The following is a 15,566-nucleotide window of genomic DNA, read 5'->3' as shown; positions in this document are numbered from 1 at the left end:
CCCCCTGCTGGATCTGGCGAGTGCATGCTTGGTTACCTGGCTTGGAGGTGCAAGGTGTGTTATTATAGCTGGCATCGGGTGTGGGTGTGGCAGTCTTCACGGCAGGAGAGGAGGCCCTGGAGGAGGTTTTGTCTATGCTGACCTCAGGCTTGAGCTCTGGAAGACTCCACCGCCCGTTGATGTGCTCAAACTCCTGAATCTGGACACAAAACACTCAGCAAAATAAAAAGCTTGGCACACGCTCTCTTTACCTAATACCACCTTATTTAAACTCACCACCCACATGCTCTGCTCGCCCTGGCAGTGTATCATACATTCCGTCTGGCATAGATAGCAGATTAGGATGTCAGCAGGTTTCGACAAGTTGGACTGAAAACTGGATTGAAGATGTTTGGATAAATTGTAAGTAAACTGGCAAACAGAGAGTAGGAGGGTAATCAGAACATCTTTCAAGATGTCACGGTTGGTTTCCTCACTAGAAAAAGACCTCCAAGATTTTTTTTTAAGACTTAAAGACTTTATTGTCTTTGTAGTTTGCTCAATTAAAGACATCTTACTACTTCAGATATGCCTGTAGGCCCCCAATTAAAGCGATAATCCTGAAGATTTTCATGAAAGCAAACTATGTCTTTGATACAATTTATGGTCAGAATGTCTTCAGCAATGTTCCTTCATTCAGTGTTTCATGTCTGTGTTTTCATTGGTGGTGGTGGCGGAGTCAGCCATTCCTACACTGGATCCTTATTGCGGACCTACACATTACAGATTCGCAGGAAAGTACGTAATCTAGAGCTGAAACGATGAACGGATTAATTGATTGGTTGTCAGCTCTTAAATTTATCACCAACCATTTTGATAATTGCACAATCGGTTTGAGTAGTTTTTTTATTAATAAAAGGCTAAAATCTCTGATTCCAGCTTCCTAAATGTGAGGATTTGCTGTTTTTTTCACATTTTATACACTTAACGATTAATCAAGTAATCGTAAAAATAATCTGCAGATTAATCACTTATGAAAGTAATTGTTAGTTGCAGCCCTGGAACAGTTTTATCTGACCTTCTTCTTGACGAGAGACATGACGCCGATCCTGGTGAGGACCGGCTGTCGACACAGTCCCTCCCTCGGCACGCCGTCTGCGAATGTCTCAGCACCATCGGCCACCGGCTCGCACAAGTGACGCATGAAGAGAGACACGTACGCTCTGGCAAAGAAGAAGAAGGAGAAGAAGAAGGAGAAGAGAAAAAATGTATGGTTGAAGAGTCAGATGAAAATGGAGACAAATGATCTTATTAATTTGAACCAACACAGTTTTTTCTTACTTGAATTCCTTCTCTGTTTTGCCCCTGAGGTCTCTGACCAGCCACTGAGAGGCGAAGGCGTCCTGAGACGGCATCCCCCAGCGCATCACTGCGTTCAGGAAAGCCTTTCTCTGGCGTGTGTTAAATCCAAGCACCTATTGAAGCAAATTATAGTGCATTTTAGATTTCCCGATTGAAGCTGGCACTATCTTTAAAGCCTGTTCAAATGTATCTGTGTATCTTTATTAATCTGGAAGACCTTGAATGAAAACGTCAGGATGGGAAAACATTTTTATTGCTCGATCTTCCCAAGGCCTTCTCTGAATAGTTCTGACTGCCTAATAAAACTAAAATAAACTCGGAGTCCTCATTTGAACAATTCAGGCAGTTAAAATCACGTCCACTATCATCAGGATGATAAATGAGCTTGGAAGGTTGAGAGCTGTTGGAGATATAATAGCTCTGCTGCCAGTCTCCAATTTGAGATTGTTAGATTGTTCGAAAAATATTGAAAAGTGCGAGTTCAACTGAAGACAGGTCTGACAGGTTCCAGTAATATCACAATAAAAAAACCCACACAAAATGAGAGCGGAGCGGCTTCCAGAGAGTTGTACAAACCTCGAGGTTGCCTCCCACTCTGGCCAGAAGAGGAGGCAGAGGTTTATCCTTCTCATTCCTCAACTGGCGACGCGACTGCCTTCGACCTGCAGGTAACAGGAGTCTGTTTTAGGTTTCTTGTCTTGAAATGCACAGTCAGCCGATCATGAGAATGTCCAGTAAAGAATCAAAAACTTCTGAAATGCTTCGAGCGTTTTACTCTGAAGAGGAGATGGATGGAGGTTACTGCATTTTTGGCAAACTTACTTGTTCGACCCTGCCAGGCGACTGTAACAACTAAATCAATTTCAACCTGTAATTCAACACAGACCTGACCAGTTTGTGTGTGTGTGTCTGTGTGTGTGTGTTTTACAGCAGTTCATGAGCTCGGTTTGATATCTCTTTTTCATCATCTCTCCTTACCTTCTGGCCGATCATCAAAGTCCTCATCCTCCTCCTCGGAGCCCACTGAATACTCGGACTGGTTATCTGAAATGTCAGCATGCCACTCTGAAACAGCACATGGTGGTCTGTCAATAGGCCAGGCCCATTCACTTCCACTGTGCAAGCAATAACTCAAAAACATCATCTGAAATCCAACTGTTTCTGCTGAGGAATTTTAATAAGATTAGAATAATAAATCTTCACAGTAAATAAATGTTAGAAATCACTCTCAGGATGTGAAAGAGCATTTTTAAATCCAGGCTTCCCTCAAAAAATCCTCTTATCCTGCTGACATGATCCTAACACTGAGGTGTGATTGATACAAAACAACTCACAGCTGTTTATTCAGCTTATTCCAGCTTTTAAAGTTTTCCAGATCCACACATTACCAACTCCTACCTTGGTCTTCCTGCGCAGCGTCGTTGTAGTTGACAGGCTTGCGGTTCCTCTTGCCTTTACCCAGTTTGCTCGCCAGGTCTTCCTGCTGCTGCTCGTAGTGATGTCGCAAAAGTTTCTCCCAATAATCCGGATCCACGTTCTCCTCCTGTTTGATGATCTCCCGCTCGATCTCCTCGATCTGGAGCATCAGAGGGAACACGCCAGTGTGAACTTTAACATATTTTTTTATTTAAAAACTTTGTGGCCTCCTCTGTAGATTTTTCAGAATAATGTTTGACATCTGAGTACACATAATAAGATGTTTATTACGTAAGTAAATGGTTTTAAAATCCCACTGTTACCATGTTTGTTATATTCTGACTATGTATGCTAAGATGTTGCTGGAACAACTGGCAGAAGATTGTGGCTGACCGATTGTGGTGAACATTTGGCTGCCTGCTCCAAACACAAAATGAAAAACACTGCCTGTTAGATCCGGTTATGTCTGTAAATTCTGAACTTTTATTTTAGAAAACAAAATGGGGGCAATAGTCTAGAAACACAAATATCTTTCAAACTCTCTTTTCTTTTTTCCTCACTTATCCAGACCTGGAAATTACTCCAATCAAATTCCATAGTTTTCCATACAGAGGAGGAGCCCCGCTTTAAGTTAAAACCCTGCAGGATGTTGTTTAAAGACGCTTCCACAGAGGTCCTGCAGGTAACAGGTAGGTAAACAATTGTCAACCTCAGACAAATGTAGAATTTTTCAGAACTTAAAGGTGCATTACAAAAGAATTGGCCACCTGTCGAATTCATACTCAACACAAACAGGGGGCAGCATGTCACCAGAGTAACCACTGAGAGTAACTGCTGCTTACTGCAGCTTCCATTAGCTCGATTAGCCGTGCATGTCGTGGTCCAGACTGCGAGCTCGGAGCTGACGAACAACAACAGAAGAGTGTTGGTGTTTACACGACTAGCACAGGAATGTTCGAACCGGAACAAGCTGTTGCTATCCGGTTAGCATGCTAACTTCAGTAGATATCTCTGCAACACAACACACATAGGCGTCGTAACATCAAAACTGTTGTTTCCTCACATTCTGTGGAGAATTTTAGTCATAATTTTAGTTATGGTTATCTTTCTTTAAATGTGGCTTTGTCAGACCTTCAGGGCATTTATGTTGTAATAACAATATAAAAAATATTGTCAACTAACTTCTTCATTTCCCGCTTTTCTCTGTATTACATCAGATTAAACTGAATGTCTTTGGGTTATGGGCAGACAAGGACTTTCAGAAACTGGGATGAACATTTTTTCACCTTTTTGGGACTTTTCATAGTCGAAAAGATGAAACTCGCAAGATGAAAAGATGAATCTAGAAAGTAACGGATGGATAACGAAGATGATTGTCAGTTGCAGCCTTAACCATAGAAGACCAAGAAAAGATGCAAATATTCACATTTAAGCAGAAATACTTAAGCTGAATCCAATGAACGCTTGGTATTTTTGTTTAATAAAAAGTTTTCTTAAAACTTTTTATTGATTAATGTCTAATCGTTCCACATCCAGAGTTGGGAAGATAAAAACAGCTGCGCTTTAACTCAAAACAGACCGAGCTCAAGGACACTTCGACATGTGGACAACAGCCACTGCCATAAAAAGAGAGAGATTACGCTTGAGCTGACATGTACATGATTTGTGAACATGGATGTGAACGCGCAAACAATCTGGGAGTCCCGCTGTCTACTTTATCTTCCACTCTGCACACTGCAATAAACTCCCTACTCTTCCATTCTTTATTCTTTTAACCATAAAATCCATCATGATAACATCTCCTTCACCTCCCTCTCACCTTATCCTCCTCTCGGACCATGTACTGGGCCACTTTAAAGGAGCTGAGGTACTCGTTCATGTTCTGGACGTCCGAATCGTCCGTGGCGTCTTGGCTTCGGTCCAGCAGCCTCTCGATTGCGGTGCTGTCGTAGTGGATCACGCTGCCCTCCTCCTCAACTTTATCCCTGGAGCAGTTCTTCATACCTGCCACGCATGGGGTTAAGAAGTGGAGATGATTTGTCTTGTTCTTCCAGACAAATTTCACATGTACAGTTTTTCTTGTCAACCAATTGTACCGTTAATAAAACCACAATAAGCCAGACACGTCAGGATGAAAGGGCGTTAAAGTGAGTGTGTTTGACAAAATAATTTCACCCTGGTGGATCAGCCTGCCAACTCGTCTCTATTACAAACAATCCAACACCAACTTTGACCTCCAAATTCCCAAATTATTACAATTTACTTGTGGTAAATCACCTTCTATTTCGTCCTTGAAGAGCTCTTCTGTTCCAAACTTGAGGATGTCGTCCAGTTCCTGTTTGGTCATGGAGCCAGCTTTGGATCCCAGTCCTGGCCGGACCACCAGGTGGGTCAGCATCATCTTCCTCTTGGCCACCTGGGTGATGCGCTCCTCCACGCTGGCTCGTGTCACGAAGCGGTAGATCATCACCTTGTTGGCCTGCCCGATTCGGTGGGCTCGACTGAACGCCTGTGCAGAGAGGAAGAAAGCAGAAACATGAAGCTTGTGTCGCGTTGACTCTTTTCCTTCCTCAGCGGGTGCCAGTCTGTCGTACCTGTATGTCATTGTGAGGGTTCCAGTCCGAGTCAAAGATGACGACTGTGTCGGCTGTGGCCAGGTTGATGCCTAAACCTCCAGCTCTGGTGGAGAGCAGGAAACAAAACTGACAAGCACCAGGAGCTGCAGACAGAGAGACAGAGAGAGAACGATAGAAACAGACAGTTACACAGATCATTTCTCCTTGACGACAGGATTTTCACGATACTAGAATGTTTTACTTTGATACAATACTAGTTGTCATGGTTTGGGTTTTTTCGGTTGTTATTGTTTCACGTTTTATTTTGTAGGGTTCATCTTCATGTGTAATGTTGTGTTACTTCCTCTTGTTTTCCCTCCTGATTAGTTTCACCTGTCCCTGATTAGCCTCCTGTGTTTGTCTCTCTTGTTCAGTTCGTCTGTTTTGTTCCCGGTGTCTCCTTGTGTTTTCTGCCCTCGTGTTTTTGGCTTCTGACTGTATTCCCTGAACTTTTTGTTTCTTGTATTTCTCTTTGGACCTTTCTGGATTTGCCCCAGCCTGTTTTCAGTCAGTTTTGTTGCTTACATTTTCGACAATGGATTTTTAACTCCGGCTTCGTTTATTAAAGCTTTTCAAGGTGCCTGCCTCTGTGTTTGTTGCATTTGGGTCCTCGCATTTTTGCAACTGTAACACTAGCATAAAAAAAATGACATAATGGGTCATAATGTAATTGCTCTTGTCTCTTACTGAAACTTCTTTCAGTCCAGTAAAGTTTTGGTGGCTTTAATCTGCACTCATCTTTAAGCTGCTATTCATACTGTATAATTTAATGCTATTTGTTGCCAGAGAATTGCTTAGTAATCGAGCCAACTTCCACATTCAAAAACAAACTCGGCATGCGAACTAGTGATTCTTATGCTTTGGAAGTCACAGACATCAATAATTGTAGTGTCTGGTGTTACGGCTAAATAAATCTCTGTCACTTTGGCTTCACTTCCAGCAACCGATTCTCATCCTGTTGCCTGACTCCCCGTCATCTCTTTCTATCATCTACTTGATCTTCCATCTGCTCAGCAAACAATGAAGTCTAAATTAAGGACACAGAGCAAACAGCTATGCAGTTCTGCTACAGTATTTGCATTATGATATCTCTTCATTAGAAATGTCTTTTGTCTCCACGTTGTTGGAGGTGCGAACGAAGAGGTCATCAATCAGGTTTTCAACTGCAAGAACTATCATCTTATAAAAAGAATAGAGACTGAAGCTTCAAATATGCATTATTTTAAATATTCTCAAGCCATGAGAGAAGAGCACTGTGGCAACAATGCAATCCTTTAGTTCATAAAGATTTCAATTTTGTTTGTAGCACACTAGAGCACTTGACAGGAGCATAGAAATGTGAGGAAAAACAAATAAATATCAACTTCATATCTTCTTTGCATGTTCAAAAAGGCACCTCCTGTCGTGTTTTTTTGCACTTCAGCAGTATAGCAGATATTATTGCACAGAATTGTAGGTGTAGGAAAAAGAATAGAGTTCAGCTGATAAAACAGCTGCCTGTATGAGTGTACACGTTTGCCTGTGTTGGGAGGAAGTGGAAAACTTTTATTGTGAAGAAACAGGAAGTTCTGCTGAAGCTTGAAGTAGCTGCTCAGCAACTTTAAACAACGTTCTGGATTAAAATCAAGCGCACAGTATGTATTTTCTAGGGTTCTCTAAATTAAAAAAATATGTAGATGGAGGTAGATGATGTTGTGTAGTAGCGTGGGATCATGGGAGTTGTTGTCTTTATTTCTAAAGACAGAAATACTAAGTCACATTCACCGACTTCCTTCCTCGCTGTCTGGTGTATCATCTGGTGTTTATTTGGAAGTTATCGCAACAGGCGACAGAAAAAAAACGCGCCGTTAGCTTGAATAAAATTAATGATTTCTCTGTAATTACTCAACAAAATATAGAACAAAGGTTTAGACATTTTAAAGCAGAAATCTTACATATAATATCTTTATTCATTTATGTCAGGGAACTTCTCAGTGAAACAGACACGCTTGATAATGATGTAAATCCTAATATCCTAACGGTCACAATGGAGAACTTACTGCACCTTTAACGTCTGCACATCATCATCTCACCGTTGAAGCGGTCGATGGCTTCCTGTCTCAGCGCTCCTGTGACGCCTCCATCAATCCTTTCGTACTTATAACCTTCATGGTCCAAGAAATCTTCTAGTAAGTCCAACATTTTAGTCATCTATAAGGGGAGAAGAGACAGAAAGCTGTTCATGTGGCTGTGTCATGTCCCACAGGCAGCTGGAATCAGTCTGCTGCTGAGCCTTCTGGAGGTGTCACGGGACTGATCTAACATCTGTGAAGACAGGTGTCCATCTGGTGTGTGTGTGAGTGTGTACCTGTGAGAAGACCAGTACTCGGTGCCCCTGCTCTTTCAGTTTCCTCAGCATCTTCTGCAACAGCGTCAGTTTCCCAGAGGCCCTAGTGAGGGCCGACCCCTCGTAAGCACCGTTGGGGGTTTTTTGAGCTTCCTGCGAACACACACAAACAAACATGAGGTAAATAGTAGTAAACAAGACATGATTGTCGTCTGTATGCTGAGACTATATTTTTTTTTACTTGCTGCACTGATAATAAATTAATAAAAAATGATGTGTTGTGTCACAAAAATAAATAAAAACAAATTAATGTCTGCATCTCAACTGTAATTTTAACCATATGCTTCATTATTTGAATGTAAATATGATACAAAAGCACTGAACATCACCACAAGGTGTCACCGTTCTGTAATTTACAAATAAGTGAGGACTTAAACTTTCTGTTTGATCAAACTGAAGACTAATTGTTTGAATCCAACATAATAATGATGCAGCATTGATTTTTGTTTTGTTTGTTCTCACCATGGAGGCGACAGGGAAGAGGTAGGGGTGGTTGCAGCACTTCTTTAGGTCCATCATGATGTTGAGCAGAGACACCTGGTTTCCTCCGCCTTTCGAGTTCAGAGCCTCAAAGTTCTTGGTCAGAATCAGCTTGTAGTATTTCCTGTATTTAAGAAACATAAAGACAAACGATCAATGCCTCAGATATTAAATGTAAACCACGTGTGACACAGAAACTACAATAAACTTCCTTCCTTTGTCACCTCTTCACCCTCCACTGCTCAATTTATAATGAGAATTTCAAAAATCCTGAAGCGTTGCTGAGTAATTGTCTCATGTATGACATATCAGATTTATATTTTATAACATGAAGACATTACAGGAACCAACCATTAAACATAAAGGCTGCCCGGCTGCAAAATATAAGTATAAAGATCAATAGAAATCCCTTTAAACCATATCAATCAGTGGCAAATTGATTAAATAAAATACATCTTCACCTATATCTCACTGTGTATCCTAACTGTGCCAGAAAATGTAGGCCAATGATGAAGCTACAGGATGAATATTAAATGTTCCCCATTTCCCCCTAAACCCTCCAGGTGTCGTACTTCTGCATAGGGCTCAGCTCCACTCTGACAATCAGCTCGGTTTTGGCGGGCATGTTCTTGAAGACGTCGGCCTTCAGCCTCCGCAGCATGTGAGGCCCCAGCAGGTCGTGGAGCTTCTTGATCTGGTCCTCCTTGGAGATGTCGGCAAACTCTTCCAGGAAGCCCTCAAGGTTACTGTGCAGACAGACGGACTGAGTGAAGGACTGGTAATACAGGTAATACTGACAGCTTGGTTCAAATTAGACATTATCTGACATGTTATTTTAGTCAGCATCAAACGTTCTTTACATGTCATTTACCAAACTTGGAAGGAAAATACAAACTGATGTCTGTGTATTTATTTGTGAATGTGTGAGAGAAGTCGTACTTGAAGCGGTTGGGTGTGAGGAAGTTGAGCAGGTGAAACAGCTCCTCCAGGTTGTTCTGTAGAGGAGTTCCCGTCAGCAGCAGCTTGTGGTCGATCTTATAGTCGTTCAGACGCCTGAAAAACTGCAAAGGCAAGAAAGGTTACGATCTCTATCACAGATTTGCGATTACTTTTAAATACAATAATATTACTCTTTATTATAATATAATATAATATAATATTACGACACTTTTTTCTCACTGGATGAAAAAGCAGCACTACATCAGGCAAACAAAACAAAACATACTATAACATAACTATAATTACAACAACATTATTTATCATCATTGTGGGTATCATTACAAAATTAATCATTCCCTTATGAGAATTTTAATAAACAAAGTGTAAATACAGTAAATTAAGTGTTCTCAGGATGAATTTGCAGTGGGAACATGTCTCAATTATGTTAAAGATACTGTAGTTAATATAGAACAGTGGTTTTAAAACTGGGGTCCAGGGACCAACAGGGGTCCTTGAGTTGGTCCCTTTTAAAAGGAAGAATGTAATATTTTTTACTTTCATCAAATTTTTTGGAAGTTGGAACAACAAGGAAAGAAATAGGGTTGACTGTTTTGATTGATTGTACTTTATAGTGATGCTAGTTTGAGCATTGATTAAATAGAAAAACTTTTGACCTGAAAAAATGGTCTAATGTGCATCTATGATGGCGGTCCTTGACATGAAAAGCTTTGGGAACCTCTGATTTACAGTGTTGCCATTACATAGTTTGTCCACCAGAGACCGCTGACAAGTTTATTTTTCTACTTTAAAGGCTCTTTATCAAAAATGTTCCATATTAAATTACATAACGAGATTCTTTTAACTCAAATATGTCTCAAAAACACATTACTAACCTAATTGTACTTGTAAATTATATCATATATGCAATATATTCATCTGTATTATAAAACCAGGGAATGAGACAACAATAATCAGCTATGTCTCTCCAGAGTCGCTCACCACAGCTTCAACACTGACACACACAGTAGCTACAGTACCTTTGACTGGTTGTTCTTCAGGCGGTGAGCCTCGTCCACCACCAGACAGGCCCAGTCGATGGACTTGAGCGCCGTCTGGTCGATGGTCACCAACTCGTAGGAGGTCAGCAGCACGTGGAATTTGATGGGAGCTTCTCTCTGCAGGAAGATAAGAAGGAAACAATATATTATATACATCGATTTTATATTATGATAGTTAATATTTAATGCTATTTTTGTGTACAGACAATTCTGCAACTGCAAACAAAGGTTTTGTATGAGATTTTAAAGGTTATGATGGATTTAAGGTTTAAATTTGGTAAAAGCATTTAAAAAGAATGGTCAAATGTCCCTGAACGGCTTCTGTAGGGGGTGATAAAAACATTTTGGCTGGGCAATGTGGTTTGAATCAGTACATATCACAATATCTATTTCGACTGTTAGGCATGACATCAAATCAAAACCATCAACTGTAATTCTTGAGTTACATTTTGCCAGAAATGATCATAAAATGTACAAAACCATTAGACGATATGATACAATTACAACACAATCCCACTGAAAACAAAGTGCTGAACTATCCCACAGCCCTGGATAACACACATCTATTTTCACTCTCCCGTCCACACCTCCCCTCTCTTCTCCTCACCCTCAGTTTGAAGGCCTTCTTCCCTCCTTTGACAGCCGTGTCGTCAAATGTGAACTCGTTCTCCCTGATGATGGCTCTGCTGTCCTTGTCTCCCGTGTACGTCACCACGTAGAAGTCGGGCGCCCACATCTCAAACTCCCTCTCCCAGTTGATGATGGTGGAGAGCGGAGCGCTGACCAGGAACGGACCCTTAGTGTGACCCTACGGTGGAAAGGAGGGATGAATAATTCATACAATCTGTCAGTGTTGGCCTTCACCAGGAGGTGAAACAAGACAATAATAGGACCAAGGGGCGCCAGTACCTCTTTGAAGAGTGAGTAGAGGAAGACGATGGTCTGGATGGTCTTGCCAAGGCCCATCTCATCTGCCAGGATGGTGTCTGTGCCCTGAGCCCAGGAAAACCGAAGCCAGTTCAGACCCTCCAGCTGGTACAGGTGCAGCGTCCCACCTGTTGATGTGACAAAGTCTGGCTGTTCCTCGTATTTTATCGTCGGCTAGGAGAACAAAAGAAGAGAAGACAAAGGAGAGATTTGAAAAAACGATTGGGAAAGTAAAATTCAATTTTTAATTTTAGTTATTCCAGCGTGAGAAGTTTTAATAGTAGCAAGATTAGTTTGCGTAACGATAAGTACATTTAAAACGTTAAAAATAATGTCCTGCCTTTTTTAAAAAAGAACTGGGTTCTCTTTTAAAACATGATTGTACCAACATACAAAGCTCCAGAGTCAGCAACAAAAAACATGCATCTCGCAGTGAGATTTGGTGTAAAATACAGACATGAAGTAACTATAAATCAGACTTAATGATACCGAAACTGAAGCTACAGTTAACTCACATCAGTGACCGGTGAGGCAGGAGACTCCTCTTCACCCTCCTCCTGGTTCTTGCTCCTCATCCTCCTGGGTTTGTCTGGGTCCTCTTTCATTATTGTGTCTCTGTTGGACAGCAAGACATCGCTGAGTCAATATCAAGAACGTAAACAAACAAGATATGTGAATGTGAGTGATGAGTGTGTGGCCAGAGCACCTGTTGCTTGTGCCAGTCAAAAATGTTTTTTGTTGTTTTTTCATAATAAAGTCAGTGGAGGTGAAACATGTCTCCAAAAGGTCCTACCTGTGCCTCCAGTAGTTGCCCTTGTAAATTGCAAAGTCAGGGATTTCCAGGTCATCTCTCTCCCAGGTACACTGGTCGTAGGTCAGGTCTCTCCATTTGACCAGGTAGTGGTACATCCCCTTCTTATCCACACTGGCAGGAGACACATACAGTACAGACATTTTATACAATAGTTTAACACCGTAATCCCACTCTGTGTGTGATGTCATCAACTCTAACTCTGAATATATCCATCCTTTCATTTATATGGCAGGAAAATACCCCAAAAAAGATGAATATTAGAGGTATAAACACCAAAAGTACAAGCAAAAATCTCCTAATTGTGCTCAACATTTTGATGATTTTAAAATGAAGTTAAATGAAGTTTCTATGTTGAAGAATGTGGAAATGAGTTTAGTGTAAGAGGAACACAGGTGTGTTCACACAATTCAATGACAATACACCCAGGAAATGAAGCCAAGAATAACTAATGAAATTGCATTTGACAAGACCAGACACTGCATGACCACACACAAGCAGACTCCCTCACCTGTGGTTGATGATGCGGTGGATCATCATCCACTCAGGCTTGATGCCATATTTGTAGTACTTGTCTTCCAGGATGGCGTACTGGGGGTCCTTGGCCCTCCTCTTCTCGCTCTTTCCCACTCCGTTCTCGTCCTCTCCGCCTGAACCGTAATCAAGGCTTGGAGGTTCGTCCATGTCAGTCTTCCTCTGGTAGTTTCTGTACATCACTGAGTGGAAGATCTCCAACTGGAATGAAGAAGGAAGAAGATAATGATTTTTCTCCAAGTCAGTCAGAAGCAGTGACTAGATGTAGCTTGATCTTAAGCAATTCTCGCTTGTTATTCATATCAAGTGTCTATCTCTACAGTGTGTATTCTTTAAGGACATACTGTATAACATTTAAAAGGTGCAATATATAAGAACTTTAGTTTAAAACATTGAAAAACGAACCAAAACTAATAGACATGTTAAGAAATAACAGTTGCAGAGATATCTATTGAAGTTGACATGCTAACCAGCTAGCCCCAAGCCACTCTGTGCCTCAAGAGGTGATAGTTCGAAAGTAGACAACACTAACACTGCACCCGTTACATCCAACTGCCAGTCAGACAGAGTCAGCTAACAGCACCGCTAGCTGCACGGCTAACTGTGCTAACTAGCTAATGCCAGCTACAGTTTGCAGCGGTTACTCTGGTGATGTGGTGCTTCGAATTCTTAAATATTGCACCTTTAATGACTGAAAAAGTTTCCAAAATAAAAGAACAGATAGAAGATTAATTATTCTTTTGGGCAACTGAGGAAGCACAGGATCAGTAGTTTCCAATAGTTTGAGCTTGTCACCCATTAAAATAAAGTTAAATAAAGTAAAATACAACCTTAATGTGAACATGAGTTGTGAGTACTTTAACTTAAGTTATTTTCCCTCTTGAATTATTTCATTTGAAGGATTTTCAGACGCCTGTAGATTTTAATCTCACCAGTATTTCACAAAAAAAAAAAGGAAAAAACTGAAACAAACTGAAATTTCTCATCCTATTATTATTCCTTGATTCGAACATCATTTTATATCATTCCCTCCATTGACCTTTCCTCTCTCACCTGCAGCTCAGTGATCCAGGTACAGTGCCAGTAGGACTGCCCGGTCAACTTGACAAAGAACTCCCTCTCAGCTCTGCCCTTCATGGGTGGCGGCAGGGGGGCGTCAGGTGCGGCATCAGGAGCTGGAGGAACGGGGATGGGCGCTGGAGGTTCACCCCATCGCCAGTGGAGGATCTTCTGGACACGTCCTTTGATTGGCGGACACTAGAGGGGGAATACACTCACTAGTTAATCCTCGGAAGTCTGTACTGATCCAGCAGGCTCACGCTTGGATAGGACTCAAGCTATTCATTCAATCACACACAGCTGAGTCTGTTTGATACCTCTGTGCCTGACACAGAGCCAGACATGTTGCGCTTTTTCTAATGAAATTGAGACTTTAAAGGAAGTGTTGCAAGACCCTGGGAGGCACAATTATTGTTACTTGGTCACACAGGGATTCTGTGAAATTAGATAGCAACAGCAATAAAATAAAAGAGAAGCTTCTCACTGTGCATCGTGGACACAGCCACTCTCCATTGGGGATCTCTGGCAGTGGTGGGTTTAGACAGTGGATGTGGTAGGAGGAGGTGCAGGTGTCGCAGCACAACAGTTCGCCTCCGTCTTTGCACACCCGACAGAACTCCATGTGGTCGTCATCCTCCTCCTCCGCCCCGGTGGGAACCCCGATCCCGACCTCTGATATCACTCTGTCCTCGCTGTCCTCCTCGAAATCCTCAAAGTCCTCGTCCTTTGCTTCCCACTGGATTCCCTCTTTTTCCTGCAAAGAAAACACTTGATTGGTTGACTTTGCAATTAAATCTGACAGAATTAACAGTCACGGTGGAGCCAGGTGATGGCTAGGATTTCTTATCGACTTTGAGTGAAGCCTCAACTGAAAATGAAGCTGATCAATGCCCAGACTTGAGTACAATAAACCTGTCCTGACGTCACCCATGGGTTCGTGGACTACTGTTTGGTTGAGACAAAGGAGCTGGGGAGCATAAGCATTACTACGCCTCCATCCTGATGGACGATTGCCACGGTTGTACCAATCAATCACAAGGTAGTCATGCCCTAAAGCATACCCTGCTCTATCATCTATTTTTCTCTAAATGGGACCATAATTAACAAAACAAACATTGTGCAGTGTTGAAGAAGGCTTGAAACCATAAACTCCTGGGCAGTCCATGTAAAATTCACACAGATCCAAACAGGGGACGCTGAGAATGAACGCCTGAAAGCAACACATACTGTAGAACAACCCAAAGACTGTCCCGATTTTCACAGTGATAAGATCATTTTCCAACAAAAAGTCTTCATAAAAAAACTGAAAGCTGCAATAATGACATAAAGTTCTGCACATAGTGGGTTAAAAGACCGTCAGTGGCTTTCCTGAAGAGAAAAAGCAGTTCACAGTGTCATGGTAGCCCAAAAAATGAGCATTGGGTTTTATTTGTGACATTACTGAATAGATCTACACCCACAGCTCCACTTCAGGTATCTGTCTTTGTCTGGGCAGGACTGTGTCTGCCAGCTCTCCACTGAGACTCTCGATGCAGCTACAAAGCCTCTATTCATCTTGTGCTCCAAGCAAGTAAAAACAAAACCACATTTAACTGTTTTTTTTTTTCACTCAGGTTTGCCAAGTAGATGTGTCGCTTGCAGATAAATGAGAACGCTGAGCAGAATCATACAAAGAAAGCAGGAGCAGAGAGGTACTCACGCAGTGTGGACAGCTCCACTTGCCCTCGGGGGCCTTGTCCAGCTCGGGCTCTAGACAGACGAGGTGGTAAGCTCGAGGACAAGTGTCGCACAGGATGATCTCTCCACCCTGCTGACACACCTCGCAGTAGTCCTGGTGATCCGTCTCGTAGCCGTCTCCTTCCTCTTCGCCTGGGACTGGAGGGGGCGAGACAACAAACACACCACAACGTGTCTGAAAAGAGTTTGAGACTGAAAACAGCAGATAATATTCTTAGCGTCTGAAATGTAGCACAAGCTCTGTCGGTTGCATTTTCAAAAAC

General features: G+C 41.9%; 1 protein-coding gene across 2 annotated transcripts in view; it reads right to left on the bottom strand.

Moving 5' to 3' along the window:
- The window catches only part of chd3 (chromodomain helicase DNA binding protein 3), a 42,570-nt gene that overhangs the window by 20,470 nt on the left and 6,534 nt on the right, over window positions 1-15,566 (bottom strand). For both annotated transcript variants that reach the window (XM_073474719.1, XM_073474718.1), the window contains exons 8-30: window positions 15,266-15,441; window positions 14,051-14,320; window positions 13,561-13,764; window positions 12,485-12,708; window positions 11,956-12,087; window positions 11,678-11,777; window positions 11,145-11,336; window positions 10,843-11,043; window positions 10,215-10,352; window positions 9,178-9,299; window positions 8,811-8,984; window positions 8,221-8,362; window positions 7,720-7,851; window positions 7,445-7,562; window positions 5,352-5,476; window positions 5,035-5,266; window positions 4,577-4,761; window positions 2,740-2,917; window positions 2,320-2,406; window positions 1,918-2,003; window positions 1,321-1,454; window positions 1,058-1,202; window positions 37-199 (exon numbers count right to left, since the gene is read on the bottom strand). In XM_073474719.1, the coding sequence (XP_073330820.1) occupies window positions 37-199; window positions 1,058-1,202; window positions 1,321-1,454; window positions 1,918-2,003; window positions 2,320-2,406; window positions 2,740-2,917; window positions 4,577-4,761; window positions 5,035-5,266; window positions 5,352-5,476; window positions 7,445-7,562; window positions 7,720-7,851; window positions 8,221-8,362; window positions 8,811-8,984; window positions 9,178-9,299; window positions 10,215-10,352; window positions 10,843-11,043; window positions 11,145-11,336; window positions 11,678-11,777; window positions 11,956-12,087; window positions 12,485-12,708; window positions 13,561-13,764; window positions 14,051-14,320; window positions 15,266-15,441 (3,660 nt within the window). The remainder of the gene's footprint in view (window positions 1-36; window positions 200-1,057; window positions 1,203-1,320; window positions 1,455-1,917; window positions 2,004-2,319; window positions 2,407-2,739; window positions 2,918-4,576; window positions 4,762-5,034; window positions 5,267-5,351; window positions 5,477-7,444; window positions 7,563-7,719; window positions 7,852-8,220; window positions 8,363-8,810; window positions 8,985-9,177; window positions 9,300-10,214; window positions 10,353-10,842; window positions 11,044-11,144; window positions 11,337-11,677; window positions 11,778-11,955; window positions 12,088-12,484; window positions 12,709-13,560; window positions 13,765-14,050; window positions 14,321-15,265; window positions 15,442-15,566) is intronic.

Source organism: Pagrus major, chromosome 10 (assembly GCF_040436345.1).
Source record: "Pagrus major chromosome 10, Pma_NU_1.0".
In the NCBI taxonomy this organism is placed as follows: Eukaryota; Metazoa; Chordata; class Actinopteri; order Spariformes; family Sparidae; genus Pagrus; species Pagrus major.
The sequence above is the reverse complement of the archived record's forward strand: the minus strand, read 5'-3'. Positions and strand labels throughout refer to the sequence as shown.